Source organism: Physella acuta, unplaced genomic scaffold, assembly GCF_028476545.2.
Source record: "Physella acuta isolate Inbredline_101_S28 unplaced genomic scaffold, ASM2847654v3 ptg000130l, whole genome shotgun sequence".
Lineage (NCBI taxonomy): Eukaryota > Metazoa > Mollusca > Gastropoda > Physidae > Physella > Physella acuta.
Window position 1 is genome coordinate 117,276 of NW_026731649.1, and position 25,279 is coordinate 142,554.

The following is a 25,279-nucleotide window of genomic DNA, read 5'->3' on the forward strand; positions in this document are numbered from 1 at the left end:
TCCGGGTAAGACGTAGTGGGGGGAAAAAATTCAAATTCCACGACATTATGTAGATCAAAGAGTTGCCGATGGTCGGGGTTGATAGCGAACTACAACACACAAAATAGCCTTCACAGTGAACAGATAACCGGCTTATCAATTCTCTTTGATATATAGATCTCCAACGTTTGTCTCAATACAATTGTTAATGGGACAGGGGGGCAGGCATTGGGCACAAATCTACACTGTAAGCCACCGGTGGAGCAGGCTTTTAAGTGGGCTTTTTGCTTTGGAGGCGGGGCTTTCAGCGGTTTCTTACAGAGGTAAGAGCTAATGGAAATATTTTTAATGTCATTCTTTAGATGTAGATTAGGATCTCGTTCATGCTTTTTCGGATAAGTGAGGGAAGGGGATGCTTTTTTTTTTGCTACTGTTTTAACGCTGCTTTTGGTGTTTGGCTGAGGGTGTAAGTAGTCCCAAGGCACTAAGTGGAATTTTAAGATTAGAGAAGTTTTAATTAATTAGGTCTAATCTCAGTGTACACGGTACAGAGCGGATATTGAACTTTAAAAAATAAAAGCGGTATCGGGGTGTATTGAAATGAGTAAAGAAATTATGGGCGAGACACTTTGGTGATACAGTAATTACAATGTGGTGATACAGTAATTACAATGTGGTGATACAGTAAGTACAATGTGGTGATATAGTAATTGCAATGTGTTGATACAGTAATTACATTGTGGTGATACAGTAATTATTACATAGGTTATGACAGTAACTAAGATTACATAAAGTGATAATCTATTACTCCACACATGAGAGTTAAAGGCTTATAGGTGATACAATAATAATTATTATTTTTATTTCTAGAGAGTCATGCACTTATATAAGTATATATTTCCTATATATATTTCCTATATAAATTCCAGTTCGTTAGGGGGGGGGGGGGGAGAAGAGGGGGGGAGAGTTTCTTCGGGGGAGTGGGAAGGGGGAGCATCCCCGAAGAGATGCCTGGAAGAAACTCAGGTGATGTTATAGTCTAGTTTTGGTTGGGGGATGATGCGATGATGTAGAATGAACTGGTCTCTTTGTGAGTTGAATGCTCTGAATAAAAATATTTCTTACTATCCATATCTAATTAAAATATTCATTAAAATAATAATCAAATCTCACACTTCCTAATTACCTTGGAAACGTATTAATTCATAAACCAAACGTTGTAGAAGAAATCTGATACGTATCGTCGCCCTCCCGTACAGAAACGTGCTAATCCGATCCGTGCATGAGATACCAAACTCCGCCCATATGCCACTTAAACTGTACCCAGCCCCGCCCACCAGCCGCGAACATACGATGGGACAACAAAGGCCAAACACAGCAGCCATTGTCTGAGAATCGAGCTTTTAAAAACAGCCAATTTGGGGATGTTCCGCTTGGTGATGCATTCGTCTTGTCTCCTACGTCCATACCCGTCCCAATTATATGCGCACTATCGCATGTCAGACTCCATTGTGGCAAGGATTTACCACAAATGCATCCTAAAAACTAAATTTACATTTCGTAAAAATTCGGACGGGAAAAAATATTTTAATTTTTTTTTAATTTTTTTTTGTGCCAGGCTCGGATGCGTCTTGTAGACAACATGTTGAGTGGGGTATCATCGAGACTCGAGCGAGGGCATATAGACCGGCGAGTGTGTAAAGGATCGCATTAGGATGGAGTTACAATTCAATCAGTGTTTGCTCATGTGACGACACTCGTAGGGCGGGTACCCCTGTCATGCACGTACATGCTCATCGGAGTGTGTCAATACAGCGACTCACGACAAAAACAATGATGGTCTTCCTGCACGTGAATTGTATTTTACGCTATAAAATTGTGTGACGTATAGCGTACTTCATCAGTTCGGGTTTCCAATTTTCTTGACAAAATTCTGATGACAAAATTCTGATGACAAAATTTATTTCACAAGCTTAGCGCACGTGATAATGTTGTTATCTGGGTAATTTGATTATGATCAAGTTTGTATCAAGTTATTTTGACAGAGGTATGAATAACACTTTATAATTGCTATGGAAAAACAAAATACGGTGTAAAAATAAATAGAGTTCTAGGTCAGCATGACACGATTCATCCAACCTGATCAGTGATTAGTATTTGGCTTGGTATCGTAGGTCTAGATTGTTTAAATAGGCTAATTTTTCTTTAGCCTACTGATTAATATGGATCATATGACTGTTTACTAATGTATTTAAACAATGAAGCTAGTTTTGATGGCATTACATTACATGCAGTTTATGTAATATTAATTATGATGGTGTGACGTGAGTGAAGTAAAGATTGAGATGTAAACATTAATGTGTGCGTTGAGTTTTGTGGGTGTGTGTGTGTAAAGAGGGTATATTTAGCTAAAAGTTCAGGGTTTGTGTGGTGTGTGTGTATGTGTATATGGAGAGTGGAGGGGGTAGTTAAAATGCAATCATTAAGGTTTTAGTGATGTGTGTATAGCGTGTGTGTATGAGGGAGGGGGGGGGAGGGGGGTAAATAAAATCATCAAGGTTTTAGTGTTGTGCGTATGGCGGTTGTGTGTGTGGGTGGGTGGGGGGGGGGGGAGATTAAGCTTAACATCAAGGTTGTACCGGTGCCTGTAAGGAGGGTGAGGGGGGACGGGGACACAGATTAAGCTTTATACATCAAGGTTTTTCGTGTGGTGTGTAAAACACAGATTCAGCTATAAACACCCCATGGTTGTGTTGTTGCGAGGAAGAGGGGGGGGGGGGGGGACACAGATTTAGCTATAACCGTCCTACGCTGCAGGTAAGTCACGTGTTGATCCCTAAATCCCCGATGCCCTAATTACAGCGCCGGCTCCAGACCTGCGACAAAATGGACCCGAAGACCCCCGCCAACCCCCCGGATGTCCCAAACGTCCCCCCAACGTTTAGCGCCCCCTCAAGAGACCAGCCATTTCACCATAGCAGTACCGACGCCGGCACTTATGTGAGGCTTACAGCTCAGAGCTCATAAAACCGCAGGGCGCCGGTCCTGCTGTCAATGGCTCCCTGTCCACCAGGAGCGCCCGTGATACACTGCTTGATGGGGCGGACTTGATGAAACCGAACAGGTCGCTGCTAGCCCCTTTTCACGACGCCGGTGACGGCTTTAGAATTTACCAAACAAACGCCAAAAAAGGTGGATGGCACGGGGGAAGCGGGGTAATTTATAAACTTTTATTGTCGGGCGCCAACATTGATTGGGGCCCCCCGTTCTTGGGAACGTAATTTCGACGCCCTATTGGGGGTTCGTACATTAGTTGAAGATTAATGGCCTGGATAAAAAGCCGTGGCTAAGTTTTATTGGAGGATGTGCTGGGGATCTAATGGTGGGAACTCGAGACACGGAGTCAGAGCTTTGGTGGTATATGGGAGCCGGTGGTATATGGGAGCCGGTGGTATATGGGAGCCGGTGGTTATGGGAGCTGGTGGTGGTGGGAGCCGGTGGTATATGGGAGCCGGTGGTATATGGGAGCCGGTGGTTATGGGAGCTGGTGGTGGTGGGAGCCGGTGGTATATGGGAGCCGGTGGTATATGGGAACCTGTGGTTATGGGAGCCGGTGGTATATGGGAGCCGGTGATGATAGAAGACGGTGATGATAGGAGACGGTGGTTATGGGAGTCGGTGGTATATGGGAGTCGGAGGTATATGGGAGCCGGAAGTATATGGGAGCCGGTGGTATATAGAGCCAGTGGTTATGGGAGCCGGTGGTGATGGGGGACGGTGGTGATAGGAGCCGGTGGTGAACGGGGACGGTGGTGAATGGGAGCCGGTGGTGGAAGCCGGTTTTAACTGAAGCCGATAAAAGCTCCGGTGTTTATGGTAGCTAATGAAAATGGAAGCCGGCATTGTTAAAGAATGACAGGGGTGAAAAGAACCAGCTATGTATAGAGTCTATAGTAAAAAAAAGAAAGGACTGTTAGATAAACAGGCGGAGATAGGACAGTTGGGACTTGACAGGTGTCAGTTGGTGAGTAGGCTACATGTTTCACGAACCTTATAGAACTGGGTACGGTTTGGTTGGATGGTAGAACTTACGACTTCTAACTCGAAAGTCTCGAGTTTAGAATCCGGGCTATAGTCCTTAAGACGTCACTGATTCCAACTAGCTCTGAAGGGTAGCGGACACGTTAGGGTAAGTAAAAGCGTCTGGGCATAGTGCTGATCCCACTATTCCTTCATATGCTGAGGTCACGGAAACAGACGAATTCTATTTCATCTGCACCGATGGGTTCGAAAGGGTAACATACGAACAGACAAACAACTTTGCAGTGCCTGAAGACGTAGGATTCCATGAACTCTACTTCCTTTGCCAACTGAAAGCTCCGATCCTACTTCATTAGCCCCATCCAGAAATTAGCACTCTGACCTAATTAAACATTATTAATGTAAGTAGATAAAAAATGCAATGACTTGCAACGTAAATATATCCACTAGAGAAGAAGAGTGAGGTCCTATGCGCTTTTTTTTTCAGCAACATTGACAAAAAATTGACAAAAGACACAAAAAAAACTATTACTTTTCTGGTGAGTGAAATTTGAAAACAACTATACAGATATCTAGATCTATCTAGAAGCGAGATTTGTGCCTAAGGTGTTGTGTTTCAGCGTTAACGGCGTTAAAAGGGGGCAACAACAATTTAGATTTCCCAGGTTTAAACTAGAAAAAAAAATTAGAAGAAAGCGGTGAAACAGAACCAAAGGGAGAGCAGTACAATTTAGTGCACGCTGAAACATTGACTCGAAAATTAAAGGGGAATAACTTGCTTGGGCGAGACGTTAAAACAACGGGTGGCTTCCCTTTGAGACGACGGGAAGACCGGCCCACAAATCCAGAGCTCAATGGCGGTACCCTAATTTCATCAGTCTCGCGCTACCTACCCGGGATTGCAATCGATCCCGTGGTACCCGCCAGAGTTGTCCTCCCTGCACAGGCAGTGACGTCCCCTCACAATAGGGGGACGTCACGCCCTTGTGGCGGAGATGGGTAGGGGTGTGGTGGGGGGGGGGGGTGCTTCTCACCGCGAACCCCCCTGAGGAAGCCGGTAGAAGAAATTAAGACGCAGGGCGAAAAAAACCCCGTTAAAACTGACCGTAGTGGATTAAAATTGAGGGTGGGGGGGGGGGGGGGGGGGGGAGCGAAAAAATCAATGGGTGGGGGGGGGGGTATTGAAAAAAGGAAAAATAAAGTTGGAGAATGTGGGAAAAACTGTGATCAAAAACCAGTATGATAACTAATATCTTTTTTTTTTACTTTGAGTGCGGCTAAATATGTAACGAGTATAATTATATATGTATAAGAATATGCATGTATGTTTGGGCGAGGGGGGGGGGGGTGAGGGTGGGGGGAGTCGGGGAAGTCAGGTTTTGTATATAAATGTATACACATACATACACGTGTGTGTATGTTTGAAAGATGGGCTTGTATGTGTGTATGTGTAGAAAAGAACATGTGTTATGTTCTAAATTACACATATGCAAAACCGATTACATACGTTTTTATAGGGAACGTAATGAACGCCTAATTCGTTGCTTGGCCTAATTTATCTATAAATAGTCGAAAGCTTTAGTGTTTGCGTGATTAAATTTAAAAAACTACATTTTTTATTTTAAAAACTACAATGAAGCCCTACTTAGATGTGAAGCAGCCCGTATACGCAAAGTAGGGTAGCCAATTAAGCTACCCTTACATACCTTTATAATATACGGTGGTCATTGTAGCTACCACCAGTATACTAGGCCCATAGTAAGTGGTTGAGAGACGTTATTCCCAGTAAAAAAAAAAACAAAAAAACTATTCACCTACATGGGAGGGGGTGAGTGTTCAGAGAGATCACAGCGGGGATTCATTGGGATTATGTGCCCGCATGGATTATCCACAGATAGGTGATGTGTGTGTGGGGGGGGGGGGGGGGGGTCAACCAGTTATGTTACAGTAATTGAGGTCAGCCACTCAATGTTAACGACTTAATGATACAATAGTAGGCCGGCCATACACTTGTAAAGCCTCGTGAAACATCAGCTGTTACACCCCGCCATACCCCACCCACATACCCCCCTCATACCCCCCCCCCCCCCCTCACACCACCATGTACACGGACACCTGGCTACAGGTACTGCCACAAGACAACAGCACGCGCTGGACTCACCTTTGATCCGACCTGGCCGCCGCTGGAAAAATCCCATGCAAGATGACGTCATCTGCTGAAACGGGTAGGCCCCGAATCCAGGAGGGGGGAGGTAGCCGGGGGCGTCCGCGCCCTGCCCCATGCCCGTGGAGTAGGCACACGATGGAGGCAGATCGTACTTGGCGTAGGGCGAGCATTGGAACTGTCGGTAGCCGGAGCGGTAGGAGTACGGTCCGTTATCGCCGAGATAGAGCATTTCCATTGTCAGATGTCCAAAGGCCTAGCTTTAGTGCTACAACAGAGCGGGTCGAACTTTAGCACTAGCACATACTGGGTCTAACTTTAGCACATACTGGGTCTAACTTTAGCACATACCGGGTCTAACTTTAGCACATACCGGGTCTAACTTTAGCACATACCGGGTCTAACTTTAGCACATACCGGGTCTAACTTTAGCACATACCGGGTCTAACTTTAGCACTAGCACATACCGGGTCTAACTTTAGCACTAGCACATACCGGGTCTAACTTTAGCACTAGCACATACCGGGTCTAGCTTTAGCACATACCGGGTCTAACTTTAGCACCAGCACATACCGGGTCTAACTTTAGCACTAGCATGTACCGGGTCTAACTTTAGCACTAGCACATACCGGGTCTAACTTTAGCACTAGCACATACCGGGTCTAACTTTAGCACATACCGGGTCTAACTTTAGCACATACCGGGCCTAACTTGAGCACTAGAACATACCGGGTCTAACTTTAGCACATACCGGGCCTAACTTTAGCACTAGCACATACCGGGTCTAACTTTAGCACATACAGGGTCTAACATTAGCACATACCGGGTCTAACTTTAGCACTAGCACATACGGGACCTAACTTTAGCACTATAGCACTAGCACATACCGGACCTAACTTGAGCACTTTGGCGTAACATGAGCGATACAGGTGATGGGCATAACATAAGCTGTACAAACGTGAGTAACCGTGGATTACAGCACTACAAAACCTGGCCAAAATTTAACACCCACTTTGTTTTAAATAACTTCTGAATGGAGCAGCACGTAGGATTTCATGGACTGGTATTGTTTAGATTTTTTAGCCAGCCCCGTCAAACTCAACACCGCCGGCTCTAAGTGTCTCAGGATCAAATCCCACTCAGTCCGGGACCTAAAAAAAAAAAGACAACCCCAGCGCTAACGGCTTGGCTTTCCAAACCCGAGATACCACCATAAAAAATTATCCCGACTCTCGTCTCAACATCAATGACGGGTGACTTTATCGTAATCTCCGCGCCCAATCAATCGGAACACACTCCTAGCATCACCCAATGAGACTGTATCTGTACCACGTGATGCCCGTACTGTAATCCACCGCTTTGTCCGTTCCACGCGCCACGGGACGTACAAACTCCACGCCGTGTACGGAGAAGATAATCTCCACCATAAAAATTACCCGGATATTTTGGACCAGTGTTCACCTGCGAACCACCAATACTCCTCCGATACAATACAATGTTACCTCACAAAAAAAAAACACCGACGGATCTAAGGCGGACAGAGTTAAGTGACGGGATTCCCAACGCGGGATCTCTACCCGCCCTGTCAACACCATTGTCTAGTCTCTGTCACTACCAACTTAAAAAATGGTCTACAAATTTAATTTTTCAACTGCTGGACTATTTTTTTATACCATCTAAAAAATATTTCTAAACCAATACAAAACAAATTTTAAATATTTTTTTTATTGTAAAAAAAACAAAACAATTCCTAATAAAAATTAAATTGTCATATGATATAAGATTAAAACATGACAATTTCATTGAAACAGTTTTTATAAATAATATTTCAATTTATTCCCAATTTAAGATGATCATTTAGAACTTAAACGGGACATCGAAGCGAAGAAATATTTAAATATATTACCGCACGAACGTTTTATCTGAAAGACTCAATATTAGATACGAAAACGAGGCTACAAGCTATTTTATAAAACAAATCTCGTTTTTGGAATCTGCATTAAAGGATACACGTCAGCATCACCAAGTTAAAGAGAGAAAAAAAATATCCTTAAGCGGATGTCTAAGAGATCGCGTGGTTGCGAGTACACTATACTCGAAGATAATTGAGAAGATGGTCCCGTCAAATCCAATAATTAATAAAACGGGTCTAAATTTGCAGTGGCCTCCCCTGAGGTTTGTCATAATGGCGCAGAGTTCTTGCCCTTGTGAGACTTTTCCCTCCCCCTGAATGTTGCTCTAAGGGCAGGCTAATGCCCACACTCGCGTCGAGCTTTTAACACTGTTTAACAAAGCGTCCGTCGTTACATTTGGCTCCAACTCGGGGTTAACGTTTAACTCTCACTATTGTTAACATTTCGCCATCTTTAACTGTTCAAACTTTTGTAATCATGTGATTAAAAATACACTAATTGTTTGAGCGGCGGAAGTGGTTTTTTCATCACCGTCTTACCCGGCGACTACAGTGAGATAAAAGTTTTAATTCGAATTCAATTCGAGTTTTCTGACGTTTATAATAAAACATTTGACTTAAAAATCCTATGTTAGTTTAACAAATTACTCCGTCAAATGTGTTTTCATCTAATGTATTTTATCATTATTACTTTATGTAGACACAAAATTTCCTTTCACAATTTTTCCTCTTACTTATTTTTAACGCGTCAATTGTTCTTAGAATTTCTCCATTGTGCAAATTGGACCAGCGTTATATAGAATTTAGGAACCTCTAAAAGTTTTATTTTTTTAAACTTACTTTAAAAGTTGCAATAAAAAAAATGTAATTTAAAATGTAACTTAGTTTTCTTAAAATAAATACAGCCGGCTCTTTAAATATACGCTTCATCTAACATAAGTAAAACAATTTAAGTAGACAAAAACGCGAAAAAAAAATAGGTATAAAAACAGGGAATAAACAGTACTGAAACAAACTATAAAAATATGGTTCTTTTTAAATATGTGTAGGCTATATATTATGTTACCGGCAATGCGAATACAGCGCAAGGTGTAGCTGGAAAATTGAATATGCAGTTCACAATTATAACATGGAAAATAGAATTCAGCGAGATTTTTCCGGCAATCGGAAGTCGCACAATTCGATGCCGGAAAAGCAAACACAACACTTAATTTACGTTCCGTGAAACTGAAAAGAGCACACTTTTCTATCCGGCAGTCCGTGTCCGTGGGTAACGGCCGAGCCGGCTAAAACAAAAGGGGAGGTAACCGTGTAGCGTACACTGGACCCAACTTCCGGCACGGACCCCTCACGGGATGCCGGTCGGTTTTAGTTTCAACGGGGTGGGTGGGGGTTCAGGCGCCGCCTGTTGCGTCAGTAGCTGAGCGTGACCACATGATGACCGGCTTGCCGTGCCAACAGGATGACCAGCTATCCGCGACCAGAGGGCGCTGGTGTCTGCCCAGTACATGACGTAAGCGACACGCTTCAGCGAGCGCCGTCTTCAGCGGAATAACGGACGGGTCGTGGTCACAGCTACGTCAACTCGGGCTAATGAAATTCACGTCCACCGACGCCGGTCACAATATGACGCAACTATGACGTCAGCAGTTACGTCACACGCATCACGCGTTGACTCGATTATAATAAAGTTACAACTAATTTGACTTAAGAAGCATCAACTTTATACTAATATTACAAGAAGTAGCACTAATTGTAAAGATAACATTAGAACTAACATGATTATAAGTATCACACTAGTTTACAAATCAACAAAATAACACACCTCACATTCCAAAAGGTTACAAAATTAGAAACATCCATTGGTTTAAAACAGAAAATCCTTAAGACTCACACAAGATCCAAAATCGAAACTAAACTCCTAAAAATATTGAGACGGAATGTTTTCACGAGAACCTAAAAACAACAAAAACCGATGCACGATTTTCGCGATTTTTAAAATTTAAAGATCACAACTAGGCCTAGATGATGAAGATTATATCAACTTGAGTATTAAGAAACACAGTGGTGTCCCCTTGATCAGTGTGGAAATATCCTACCAACAAGCATGGAGGCGTTAGAGAAGTTGACCAAGGGAACTCACTCGCATTATAAGACTGGAGGAAAGGGGAGAGAAGACGAGTGGATCCGATCATGAATTTTCATGCCGAGAAGGCGAGCATGACAAATGAGGGCGGAGAGCGAGGGGCGATAATTACTTAAGTAAGACAAGAAGGGTGGGGTGCTGGGGGTGGTGGGGGGGAGTGGGATAACTGCTGCTATATGAATACATGGGGTAGTAGAAAGTAAGCTGATTCGAGGGAAAACTACCCATAATAAATTGAACAAGGGAGGCTACCAATTGTATACGATACAAAAACATATAGCGGTTAAACATGTAGTGACAAAGTATGACATGACTTGGACTAAAGGAAATATGTAAAAACCACACGAAAAACAACTCTTATATATGGGGCGAGCAAAGAATTAATACATTTTTTTTTCTTTACTTGTTATTAGAACTTTTTTTTTACTTCTTCAGAATTATTAAAAGAAAAACACAAGAAATCTCAATGCCAGGCTGTTAGCAGAAATAAGATTTGGAAAAAAAGGGAAAGAAAAGGGCGGGAGATTGGCCACATCAAAATGCAAATGAGCGAATCGAAACCCGGATCAAGGGGGGAGGGGGGCGTGAGGGGGGCGTGCTTGAGTCAAATGAGCCCTTGCCCTCGCCTCGCTTCGCGGCACGAGAAGCGGCGCTGGCTATCTCAAGCTGGAACTCTAAAATATCGGCTCAACTTGTCACGTACCTCCCCCCCCCCCCCACCGTACACACACCCTCCTCTACCCCCTCCACACCGTACACACACCCTCCTCTACCCCCCCCCCCCCCCAGCGTACGCTCACCCTCCTCTACCCCCACCTCCCCAAAACTTGTTGCTTAAGACAGTGTATATAGCTTGTAAGAAAGATGTGTATGTCGCCGTTGTGTTGTAGAGAAACACAGCCAGACACCAGTACAAATAAAACACTGATAGATCTCATTGGCTGGTACACTTGGGACACTGGACACCAACCATGGCACTCGACTCTCGTGGTCAGTGTATCATGTCCATCACTGGTCCCTCCTACTGCCCCCCAGCTAGATCTCTACTAACATTTAATTTTCGTCTAGTCTAAATCACATTTTCACCCAGATTTGAGCCCTCGTACAAAGCCCATGCAACCAGCGAGCTGGTCAAATGCCAGATTTTTTAATGTGTGACTTAAAAGTTAAAACATTCAAACGGTTATTACTTTACGGTGGTCAGTTGTCACACCTGGTCTTACAAGAGCGTGACATTAACGAAGATCACGTAACTTACACAGATGTGACACTATAATATTAGTGAGTAATCTTGCATGGTGTAACATTTACGGATACCACGTCATTTACAGTGTAACACTGTGTAGATAACGTCACTTACGGAGTATGATATTCAATATCCAACAATAGAACGAAAAGGCCTGACCACAGCCACGTGGGTTGACCCATGTGATGACCACAGCCACGTGGGCTGACCCATGTGATGACCACAGCCACGTGGGTTGACCCATGTGATGACCACAGCCACGTGGGCTGACCCATGTGATGACCACAGCCACGTGGGCTGACCCATGTGATGACCACAGCCACGTGGGCTGACCCATGTGATGACCACAGCCACGTGGGCTGACCCATGTGATGACCACAGCCACGTGGGCTGACCCATGTGATGACCACAGCCACGTGGGCTGACCCATGTGATGACCACAGCCACGTTGGCTGACCCATGTGATGACCACAGCCACGTGGGCTGACCCATGTGATGACCACAGCCACGTGGGCTGACCCATGTGATGACCACAGCCACGTGGGCTGACCCATGTGATGACCACAGCCACGTGGGCTGACCCATGTGATGACCACAGCCACGTGGGCTGACCCATGTGATGACCACAGCCACGTGGGCTGACCCATGTGATGACCACAGCCACGTGGGCTGACCCATGTGATGACCACAGCCACGTGGGCTGACCCATGTGATGACCACAGCCACGTGGGCTGACCCATGTGATGACCACAGCCACGTGGGCTGACCCATGTGATGACCACAGCCACGTGGGCTGACCCATGTGATGACCACAGCCACGTGGGCTGACCCATGTGATGACCACAGCCACGTGGGCTGACCCATGTGATGACCACAGCCACGTGGGCTGACCCATGTGATGACCAGTGCATCTGTTCCCCTACACGTGAGTAAAACCAATGCAGGTGTAGCCTACAAATTAGCATAAACCTGAAGGCTCTTCCAGGTAAGTTATTCTCCTCACGCCAGCACCCAGGTGTCATAGACAGGTACTACGGTAAACACGTGACTAGAAACTAGAGTGACCAGGAACTAGTATACGTCACCATTAGATCACAACGACTGAGAGAACTGAGATTAGCAATGGTGGAGAAACAAAACCACCACACCTCTAAATACTGATAGAACTGTCCAGAGTTATTTTCTATTTTGTGACCAGTATATCGAACCAATCATAGAGCACCTGTCGGGTGATTGGACAGTAGGTCACAGGTCACAAACGTAGGTCCTAATCAATAGTCCCAAAAGTATGTTACCATAGTAGGTCCAAACCATTGATCCCAGAAGTAGGTCCCAAACACTGATCCCAAAAATAGGTAGACAAAATTAGGTCCCGACAATTAGTCCTAAAAGTAAATCTCAACGTAGGTACTAATTCGTGCTAAACTAAAAAAATCGACAGACACCGAATGAACTCAACAAAAAAGTTGGCTGTTGTCCTTCTGTCAGACGTGTCTGATGACGTCAGAAACCAACAGAGTGGCACCCGTGGACGGAAACATAAAGGTCACGTGACTAGATTATAAAATTAATGAGGAGGTTGGCCACACCCAGAGTTTGAAGGGCGAGAACGTGAGAACCAGCGAATGGGATAAAATGTTCAGCTACAGGGCGATGGATCTCAACATGTCGGGGGTGTGGGTGTTTGTGGTCATGGTGGGGCGGTGATGGAAGTGGTGGTGTTATGGTAGTGCTAGCGGAGGTGATGGTGTTGTGCTAGTGCTATTGCTGGTGTAAGTGTGGTAGTGCTAGTGGTAGTGCTAGTGGCAGAGATGGTGTTTTGGTGGTGCTTGTGGAAGTTGTAGTAGTGCTAGTGTAAGCGATGGTGTTGTGGTAGGCTAGTGGAAGTGGAAATGTCGGCGGAGTGGTAAAGGAATTGGTGGCGGTGTTATTTCTTGATGACATTTCAAATATCCATCAGATAGATATAGACAAGCCAAAAGCTAAAGTCATATGTCCAAGTCAAATGCTCAAAATCAAATCCCCACGTTTAATGGTTAAGTCAAATATAGCAGTATTATGACAAAAGTTATGATGCTATGGGAATATTCTAAAATAATATATTTTTTAAAATTTAAGATACACTACTTATAAGTGAAAGTAATTTAATAGTAAAAACACGAAATTCGAGAGAGATTTTATAAGCAAATGACTGAAACCGCCAATGGTGTTAATGAAGGGGTGGGGAGGGGGGGATGGGATGAGGGGCGTCGAAGGGGTAGTCACCGCCAGACATCCCAGGAAGATACATCTCCGAGAGGCTTATGGGGAATAATTTTCCATAGTGATTTGCACACAAGGGAATAAAAAAGCAATCAAAATATAGCACAAACCGCGGCCCCCGCCAAGACAATACAACAGCCGAGGCGCCGTTTATTTATGGCACAATTTCCTGTTTTCCGGTGACGTCAGAGAAGGGAGTTAACTCCAGCTCACGGAGGGGTCTAACAGAAATAGTGTCCCCTCGGTGGCGAGGGCAACATAAAACTGAGTTAACAGGGCCATGAATAAAAGAAGAGTGTCGCGTGGTCGGCAATTGTTATGGCATCCTCTCAGTGAGAGCGGTCAGTGGATTTTGTCACACCCATCCTTCCTGGCCGGGGTGCCCTCCCCTAGATGAATAACGGCCGGTCTCGCGTTCTGCCTCGTGGCCCGCACTACTTTATTTTATCGCTAGTTATTTGTAATACAGATTTTTTTTTCTCGGTTTATTTCTATATGATGTATAATAAAACTGGTAACTTGAATGGGGGATTAGGACGGTTGATTGGCCAAGGGGATTAGTGGTGGATTATGTAGGAGGAAGCAGCGTGGGAGTCAGGATTAGGTCAAGTAACTGATAGGATAACATATGTGTAGTTTCTATGTTCAAATTCTCAAGAAAAAAAAAGCGTCTAAGCCCTACCCTGAGTCGGTAAACTCTACTTCACCTACCATTCCAAATATTCAAACCTTGCTAGGTTCAAGCACTAAGGCTGTTGAACAGGATCGAAATCAGTGTTGTATTTCCATTCAAACCTAACTCACGAAAATATCTATCAAGTCTGTGACTAAAATGATACAATACCAGTTTTCCAGTGAATACATGTCTTTTTGTTGATGTGCAATTTAAAACGATAACTAACTAAAGAGCTATACACGCCCCTAGTCTCATCTGATAACAGAAACAACTTTACTCTGCATTGTTAAATTTAAAAAATTGCCAAATTTCGGCGTGGTCGTGCGGGTAAAGCTCATGGTTGCTACACCGGAGAATCCCGTGTTCAAATCCCAGGGCAGATGAGGTTCGACAACTTAGGCCTTAGGATAGCAACTAATCTAGGAGAGAAAATTCCAAAATCAAACAACCCTGTCCATCCCATTAAACATTACAGTTAAGAACAAAAAACGAAGAAGCTGCAGAATTTTTTTTTTCACGGTCGGCTGAGCAAGCGGAAGTTCGAGTACATAGTGTAACGTCATTGTTACAATTCTTGAACTCGATGCTGAAAGTAGCCTACACCTGCAAAATGGCGTCCACGATTAGGTGCAAGCGTCCCAGGTTAGGTGCAAGGGGGGCTAATCCATGTCTAGAACTACCTGGATAGAGGGCGCTATAAGACAGTCACGTGATGGTACCCGTGGTCTGTGACGTGTACGGCTGGGTGTGTGACGTCTACAGCAATTCTGACGTCTGCCTGAACTCTGTCAGTGACTACTACTCACAACTGACAGAGAGGCTTGAAACAGCTGATTATCATCTCCACTTCACTCTAAACACGCAGCTGGGGGCCCTCAAGTAGTTAGGGCCCCCTAACCAGCTGCCATTTTTACCTAGTCATAATTTCACCAAACCATGTGGGATACATTACAATTAATTCTCAGGACTAATTAATTGACTATAATTAAAACCATTTAAATTTCTTTGAAGTTCACATGGGCTTTTGTCTCCCGCTGTTCGCCAACCAGCCCCTATCATAATTAATAGACAGATAAACAGCACTAAGCTATAAGCGATCACCGCAAGTAGTCCGGATTCAAGCGGCGTAGGAATATTTCAGCTGTGTGATGCTCCGATATGATTCGACTAAAACAGCGGAGGAACAAAAGCGGTGTTGGGGAGATAACTCGTACAATGGGACCACAGATTGCAAGCGCGAGTTTATTAATGAATAAGTAACGAGGCGGGCTCGAGTGAGTGTGTGGTCCCCTATGTGACGGGCCCGTATCATCTGGGTGTTGGACAATGTTGGCAAACTGTAAGCCTCGATGTACGTCCTTTCAACTTACAGTTACAATACCCTAGGCTCCGCTATACACCTTTTCAAGTGACTGTAATAGAATACCCCCCCCCCCCCCCCCCCCAAGCGGTGTAACACGAATCCTTTCGATAAATGACGTAGACCTACCAGAAACATGGCACTAAAGTAATGTAGGCCTACAAATTTAACTCTTAACTGATATACAAAAATGCCTCTCAACTAAAGTACCAAAATGAGCCTCATGTGGTGTAGTAAGATTCAGGATGTCCCTCAAGAAATGTGAACCTTTCTGGACGTGTTACACAGGTTTCTCCTGGTTACGATGTCTGGGCTGTTCTCAACTAGACTGTGGATGAGTTTGTGGGCAAACAGAAAGGGAGATAAGTGGAGATATGAGAGAACTTGCATAAGGGAGACAACCCAGATAATAATTATCAAAGGGAGATAACATACACACTTTTGAGAAGCTGGTTGCAACAGGGAAACAACTTACAGCTAAGATATTGATTACTTCCCTTATATTTTTACCACTAAGAACTAAAAGACGCCAGAAGATTCTTAGACGCCCATGTCACCACAGAAGGCGGACCCTGACTGATGAAGACAATTTGCCGAGCCAGTGAAGCGAGACGCGGTGGGCTGTCATCTCAGGGAGACGGGGGCCTAATATTGTGGAACCAAAAGAACCCAAGGGCCCCACCCCCCCTCGCCTGAATGCCGCGAGGTCTCGCCCGTTCTGGCCGAGGCTAATTGAATGAAATCAAGCCAATTTGGCGAGGGCGAGATTTCACAGCCCGGATCTGGGGGCTCATTTTTGGGGTCCGTTCCCGAGAATTGGACGGACTTATGTAAAGGTCAGTTCATGGAGGCGGTGGCTGGACACGCTGGTGAGGGGGAGGCTGGGATGGACAGATGGGAGAAAGTTCTGGACATGTAATCCACGACACATATACAGATGGGAGAAAGTTCTGGACATGTAATCCACGACACGACACATATACAGATAAGAGAAAGTTCTGGACATGTAATCCACGACACGACACATATACAGATGGGAGAAAGTTCTGGACATGTAATCCACGACACATATACAGATGGGAGAAAGTTCTGGACATGTAATCCACGACACATATACAGATGGGAGAAAGTTCTGGACATGTAATCCACGACACGACACATATACAGATGGGAGAAAGTTCTGGACATGTAATCCACGACACGACACATATACAGATGGGAGAAAGTTCTGGACATGTAATCCACGACACATATACAGATGGGAGAAAGTTCTGGACATGTAATCCACGACACATATACAGATGGGAGAAAGTTCTGGACATTTAATCCACGACACGACACATATACAGATTGGAGAAAGTTCTGGACATGTAATCCACGACACATATACAGATAAGAGAAAGTTGTGGACATGTAATCCACGACACGACACATATACAGATGGGAGAAAGTTGTGGACATGTAATTCACAGCACGACACATATACAGATGGGAGAAAGTTCTGGCACTGATTGAGCTGTACAAATATACACTGAATTCAAAAGTGTTTCGTTTGTTTTTGTTCACGAAACAACATTTTGCAACAATTTTTTTTGGGGATTAAGCATTAGCATTGCCATGGTGGTCGGGTTCAGATAAATGGTGAGGGTTCAGATAAACGGTTAGGGTTCAGATAAACGGTTAGGGTTCAGATAAACGGTTAGGGTTCAGATAAATGGTGAGGGTTCAGATAAACGGTTAGGATTCAGATAAATGGTTAGGTTTCAGATATATGGTTACGGTTCAGATAAATGGTTAGGGTTCAGATAAATGGTTACGGTTCTGTGTGCAGCCTGTATTGTGTGGGGACGCTGATCTGAAGTTGCGTACAAAGGGTATGTTAGTTCAACAAAACGTCAGGTAGGCAGGTTACAACTTATGCGGTGTCAAGCAGCTCAGGGGGGAGCATAGGTTTAAATCTAGGCTGGTCGTGTTGGGACAAACTGGAACCCCAACAATAAACTGATCCAAACAAAAATCTTTCAGCAGGACCTATACGACCCAATCAAGTGACTGACATGACCCACAAGACCCATTTTGTTACTGACTTGACCCACAAGACCCATATTATGACTGACATGACCCACATGACCCACCTGGTGACTAAAAAGACCAGCAGACCCATCACGTGACGAACTAGACCGACATACACCAATAAAACGCCATTCTACCACGGGTCACTAAAACGAGAAAACCCGGAAGTGTCTTTTAGTGCAGCTTTGGTGCTCGCGGGATTCAAAGTCGCACTGGCGTCTTCTATAAATAGATCAAGGTCTTCTATTCTTTTTTTCATGTGTTTTTAAGAACAATGGTCAATTTAAGGACTCCTGGGGTATAAATTATTTTTATCTTTTCCAACTGATCGGATTAATTGTTCACCATCTTCAATGAAATGGGTAGGCAAAAGCTGTTGCAGAGGACAGAATGGAAGAAAAGGGGAGGAAAATGGAGGGATGGGCGACAACTGTGTCTGGGCCACAAAACGGCCGACAGATGGAGCCACCGAGCTGGTGGATCGCTTCCTGGCTTCCACCAGAGACTCAGGTTTTTAAAATAGAATCCGACCTAAAAATTCGTTTCAATTTCGTCTTTTTATGACTTTAAAAAGTGAATTAACTAGAAAAACAAAACGGCGGTTACATAAAACCCCGGGAAAGATCGGAGAATCGAAAGTGCACATTTTTTGTTTTTGTTTTGTTGACGATTGTTAGGGGAGCTAAAGATTTGAAACAAAGGGAAATCACTTCACCGGGGGAAGTAACAGGTTGTGCCGTTGCGTCTATTTATAAGCTGTAAAAATAGCGATCACTTTTTATGTAATCTTCAGATCCTCTTTAATTGATATAGGAGCGGATGTATCCCCAACAGAAAGCGTAGAGTCTTACACTGAGGTATTGAATCTCTAGTTCAAGGCATGTGCGTTTGATAGAGCTGAAGATGGATTTTTACAGGAATTAACTAGGTTTTATTTTACCATAGGTTTTGTTTATTGATAGACATGTCAAAGTTGGTATGTAGTAATCTGTTTGGTTTGGTTTAGTTAGATTAAAATGGTTGTGATTTATTGTGTTTACCGGTTGAGTCGGGCAAATTTGGACGGTTCTGTTTGTGTAGTTCTGTCGGGTGGTTCTGTTGGGTGGTTCTGTTGTATGGTTCTATTGGGTAATTGTGTGGTTCTGTTGGGTGGTTCTGTTGGGTGGTTCTGTTGGGTGGTTATGTTGGACGGTTCTGTTGTGTGGTTCTGTTGGGTGGTTCTGTTGGGTGGTTCTGTTGGGTGGTTCTGTTGGGTGGTTCTGTTGGACGGTTCTGTTGGGTGGTTCTGTTGGGTGGTTCTGTTGTGTGGTTCTGTTGGGTGGTTCTGTTGGGTGGTTCTGTTGTGTGGTTCTGTTGGGTGGTTCTGTTGGGTGGTTCTGTTGGGTGGTTCTGTTGGATGGTTCTGTTGGGAGGTTCTGTTGTGTGGTTGGCGTGGTTCTGTTGTGTGTTTCTGTTGTGTGTTTCTGTTGGGTGGTTCTGTTGGGTGGTTCGGTTGGGTGGTTCGGTTGGGTGGTTCGGTTGGGTGGTTCGGTTGGGTGGTTCGGTTGTGTGGTTGTTGGGTGGTTCTTTTGGGTGGTTCTGTTGTGTGGTTCTATTGGGTGGTTCTGTTGGGTGGTTCTGTTGGGTGGTTCTGTTGGGTGGTTCGGTTGGGTGGTTCGGTTGTGTGGTTGTTGTGTGGTTCTGTTGGGTGCTTCTGTTGGGTGCTTCTGTTGGGTGGTTGTGTTGGGTGGTTGTGTTGGGTGGTTGTGTTGGGTGGTTCTGATGGGTGGTTCTGTTGGGTGGTTGTGTAACGCTAGCTCCACACACACAAAAAAATAAAATAAAATAAAAATAAATAAAACAAAGAACAAGGTTTGAACTTTTCACGTCAATGGTCGAGTCTTTCTGTGCTAGCTCACTAGACCACACGTATTCAGTTGTCAGAAGACGGATGGTTTATTGTAACTTGGTCGGGAGTCATGTGACTAGAACATTGGGGGTGAGGGTAGTCCAGTTTATTGATGTCACCTACATAACACCACCACCAACCAACACAATAACATCAACCCAACACCCAACACCAAACTATCGACCAAAACCACGCCGTCATCTGTACAACTCAACAACATCACCGACACAGTAAAACCTACAGCCCACACAAAGTCAGCTGCGTGTTTCACACTGGAGATTTAAGATCGCGCTAAAACTTTAATCTTAAACCGCGTAATCCAAACCCTAAGCTAACTCTACTCAAGCGCCCCCCCCCCCTGATCGGCAGCGTAGACGAATGTGCGATTAATTCGACACCTCTGATTGGGGGGGGGGGGGGGAGGACCTCATATGAGGCAAGATATGACTAGCGGGCAACATCGAGATAGGCCGCTACCCATTCCTCTTAGGGGCAATATTTAAATAAATTAACACCAGTTTCAAGTAGGCCTTGTAGGTGGTCTGATAATTTACAAGTAGTTTTTTTTTTTAAGCAGAGAAGTGTGTGTGAGTGGAGTGGGGGGGGGGTGGTAACTCTCCAACCCAGGCCCTAATTCACGCTATATATATTTTAATTGAGGGTATATCTGGCAGACCAGCAAACAAATAAATCTTTGTCGCATTCAGGTCCATTAAATATGTTCCGGTATTTGCACCCGTAACGGAACGCGTTCTTGTAGCTAACTATCACAAGAACAGTCATTTCGACATTTACACTAACCCTAGCCCTGACTCGTATATCACTTGCTTGATAAAGCACATGTGGTTGGGTAAGCGCGTGTGGTTGGGTAAGCCACACTGTCATAGCACGCGAATATAGAAAACAACTTAATCTTGATGTGTCTGATTAGTACCGCAACATTTCCACATTACATTTAACCAAAGAACCCCCCCCCCCCCCCCGATGAAACAGAACGTATATAGAGCATATATACTTGTACCAGTGTCAGCCTCCCTCCGAAAGTTCTCAACAGAGTTTCTTCCAGGCACCTCTTAGGGGGTTAACATATAGTTAATATATAACATTATATTAACATATACTTTTACTAGTGTCCACCCCCCCCCCCCACAGAAAATGTAGACCCCCCCCCCCCGAAAATATCAAATGCCCCCCCCCCCCCCCCGGAGAAAAAAATCTGGAAGAAATACTAGACGACTAATAGTGACTAAAGAGATCATTAAAACATTGACTTAAGCCTGAACCTTAACACATTTAACCCAAGCACCCATATTCTTAACTTTGACTAGAGTCTTAAATTCTCTTAATCCTACCACAAACTACAGCCTTAATGCTGACTATGTCCACAGCCTAATAATGAGTACTGACATAAAGCCTTAACAACAGCAGTGGCCAGACTTTAATAGCAAACCTAGTCATTACACCAAGATGACCTTTGGCTTTAAGAAATAGCATACACGTTATACCAGCAATATAAATTATAGACACCATGGGTACACGTCAAATCGATTTTAAGTAAAATATTTAAATGGTTTATTTATACATTAAGAATATACCTAAAAGACAGGACATAAACCCCATAGACAAACGATTTAGGATTTAGACATTAAAAATTTCTTGGGGATGTATCGAGGATTGATGCATATTTTTATTTTTTAGATTATCCCCCGCGTTGATCCCAGCAAGCTTGCCAAGGCTTAGCGAATCAATGATACTGTGACGTCCGCGCTATGCGAGACAACCCACTAAGACCAGCCCCCTCGTGCTGGCTCTCGACGGCTGCGGTTGGCTGCTCGACTGCAGCTGACGCGATGGAAGACGCGCGGGCGTGGCTACGCTTTTAGCCCCGCCTACTTATTGATCGTTTCCTGTGTTCGCGTTTTTTGCTGGCGTCACGAGCGGGCTAATGACGGCGGCTGTGAGGCGAGCTGTGCAATGAGGTTTTTTACTGGTTCGCTAACAGTTTGCGCATTTCTCCTTGTTTTTATTTTTATATCGCCCCTACCGGCCCCACCACAAGAACCACTGCTACAGAGATGTCGTGAGTGGCGTGTCGCCACGACACACACTCAACAGCGACTCAATATGACCAAAGATAAGTCCCTATTGTCGGCCAGAAACACGATTGATGTGTTATTAATGTCGGCATAGAACAAGCCTACAAAAACACAGCATCTTTGGACGAGAAAAAAAATCAACCACTTTTGACATGTAAATAAAACGGCATTGAAAAAAAAATTATCAACATAATCTCGAAGCTTCTAGAAAGTAACCCAACAAAAGTAACGTAACATAACGCGAACGTAACTTAAAAACTAACCCACAAATCTTTGAAATGGTTCGTTGGTTAGGCTTTAAATGTGGGACTAACTACTGCCTAGCGTCTCTATAATAGATGTGGTAAGACTTTCTGTGTTTGTTGCTGTGACTGAATGGAAGGGGGTGGTGAAGATGCATGCATGCTAGGCGTGGCATTAAATTATAATCACAGGGGAGATAAAGCAGAACCCTAACAGATAGATACGCTTTGTGGTCAGTGTGAATAATGCGCTGTTAATAGGACAGTTGGGTTAGCCGTACCGCGACAGTCATCGCGTTAATCATACGGCAGGGTGCAGTTACACCATGACCCTAATGGTCGGAGTAAACAAAGAGATGATTAGGAAACGTGGGGGTACGGCTAATCGAATATCAAAGACTTACAACTTGGGAAATGTTTAATTATGATTTTGGTCAAGTAATTAGATGAACATCGTCCGGTTGAAATTTTAAACAGGTAAAATAAAAAGTCAATTTTTAAACGAAATCATTTTTATTCTTACATAAACACGGGTTACATTTCCAGCAGCCGATTAAACACGGTAAAATGTGTTCGCCTAACGTTTTTATTGAATTAAATGGTGTAGATGACAGACTAGGAAAAAAATAATAATTTAAAACCATAAGAAAATAATAAATAATAATTTAAACAAGAAAATGACGAAACCACTTTTTTTGTGAGTTGTTGATACTAATAAAAGAAAGAGCTATAGCGAAACTGTTAGAAAGTGGATAATGTGATGATTATAAAAACAATTTTATATGTCAATAAAACGGTTATGTTATGCGTTTACCCCTAGTAATACCTAGTAACAAATATGTATGAATTTAGAATGCGGGGAAAAGGAGAAAAGAACGAAATTATTTTTTGGGTTTATATTTTCCTGAGAATTAAACTAAGGGAAGCAACCGGTATTTTACTTTTCTTGTTCAGGGTAGACACGGTTGTCTACCATGGGACTTGTTCAAAATACAGCAATATAAAGATGGAAAACTTATAAATGTAAGTTTGACTTAAAAAACATATACAAATTTAAATACTGTAAGAATTGAGGTGCCTTTCTAATCTCGAATATTTTTTATGTTAATCTATTCACTTGTTTATCTGTGGCTATTGTACAAAATCACTCACACACACAAATCCTTCCAAACTCTGTCACAAACCCTCCCAAACAACCCTGCAACAAACACTGACAATGAACATTGACAACGTATTCTGACAACGATCACAGACAGACAAACAAACACAACCTTACCCTGATCGTTGCCTTGTTTGTCCTCCCCCTCATTGTCCCTCCTCTTGTTGCTGTCGTTCTGCTGGTTGTTGTTGTTGTTGTTGTTCTGATGATGGTGGTTGCTGCTGCTGTTGTTGGGATTGTGCCGGATGACGTGGTGCAGCTGCTGCATAAACTCCTCATGGGCGGCGTAGATCATGTCTTTTTCTGTGGGGGAAATAGGTTGGACGTAAGTTATGTTATCAAATCAAGGTGTGCCATCATAATCATTTTTTTTTACCGATTTCACCGTTACCAATATAAAACAGGTGAATTGTCAATAGAATTGTAAAATAGATACTTTTTCTACAGATAAATTATTAAATCATAGGTAAAAATACAGGTAAGTTAAAATTATTCTTAATTGCATACTTAATTTGACGATAAAACACAGGTCATTTTTTTTTTTTTTTTACATCTGATTGCACAATGAAGTTTAAGGTAAAAAAAAGGTGCATAATCAACAATAGTATATATAGGCTATCAATTTTACTAGAACGTCTAACTTACCAACAATTAAATGAACACACATACGAAACTGCTCTGAATTGTCTCATTAGTAATCAGTAGCGTACGCAGGGGGGGAGCAGGGGGAGCGGCCGCTCCCCCTCTGGCCATTTTCAGCAAAGTGGCGCCTTTTTGGAAACTTTTTAGAGGGGTGTTAAGTTTAAGGCAACTGTATAATGTATTTGCTTACGAATAATTGAATTAGAAAATGTTCTACATAAAACTTCACACATAATTACTTTATATATCTACTAGCTGCATCCCGTGCTCCGCCACGGTAAATCTTTTTAAAATATACCAACTTTGGAACAGAACAAAACAAACTAAAACACAACACAAACACAAACACAAACACAAACGAAACACAACCACAACCACAACACAACCACATTACAACCACAACACAACCACATTACAACCACAACACAATCACAACACAACCACAACACAACCACAACCACAACACAAAACAACCACAACACAACCACAACCACAACACAACCACAACCACAACCACAACACAACCACAACCACAACACACGGTAAATCTTTTTTAAATGTACCAAGTTGGGAACAGAACAAAACTAAATACAACACAAACGAACGCAAAGAAAAAACAAAAACGAAAAAACAAACACAACACTCAACATAAACTCAATTTAAATGTAATCATAAAGGCATATTGCTCACAGTCTGTCCCGTAGCGCCAAATCGCGCCCTTTCCGAGCGCTGGCGGAAAATTTCGATTTACACCCTCCCACCTCCCTCAAACTTTCGATTTCCACCCTCCCCCCCCCCCCCCTCTTGCTACGCCTGTTATAAAACCCCTAGCTTTTCCGCAAATAAATTAAAGGCAGTATGTAGAATATCCGTGTTTTACCGACCATATTGCACTTTATAAATTCATGCATTTTTTTCAGTACTTTTAAAAATGTACAATAAAGTTTCATGACTAAAACCATTGCGCACCTAATGAACGTGATGACTTAATATAGTAATGGAGAATAGTTGATTAAAAATTATAATTAGTAAACAGTACATTCAGTGAATAAAATAAATAAAAGATAGCCTTTTATCAATAATATTAATAATATTATTCCAACAATAATGTACTCTTACACGTCAGCATAATATATATATATATATATATATATATATATATATATATATATATATATATATATATATATATATATATATATATATATATATATATATATATATATATATATACACGTATATAGAACGTGTTAAAAATTCGGCGCCTTTTTTTGCTCTTTTCGCTCCCCCTACAACGAAAACCTGGATACGCCTCTGTTAGTAATTGAAATAGTTTTAATTACTTTTAAAACATGTGCTTTACTGGTGACCTCATACATCCTATTTATTGTGA

At 43.1% G+C, this 25,279-nt stretch overlaps 1 protein-coding gene across 2 annotated transcripts in view; it reads right to left on the reverse strand.

The window, feature by feature from the left end:
• LOC131935049 (paired box protein Pax-8) overlaps positions 1–25,279 on the reverse strand; it is a 137,173-nt gene that overhangs the window by 79,920 nt on the left and 31,974 nt on the right. For both annotated transcript variants that reach the window (XM_059291332.1, XM_059291331.1), the window contains exon 2: positions 23,362–23,547. In XM_059291332.1, coding sequence (XP_059147315.1) covers positions 23,362–23,547 — 186 coding nt within the window. The remainder of the gene's footprint in view (positions 1–23,361; positions 23,548–25,279) is intronic.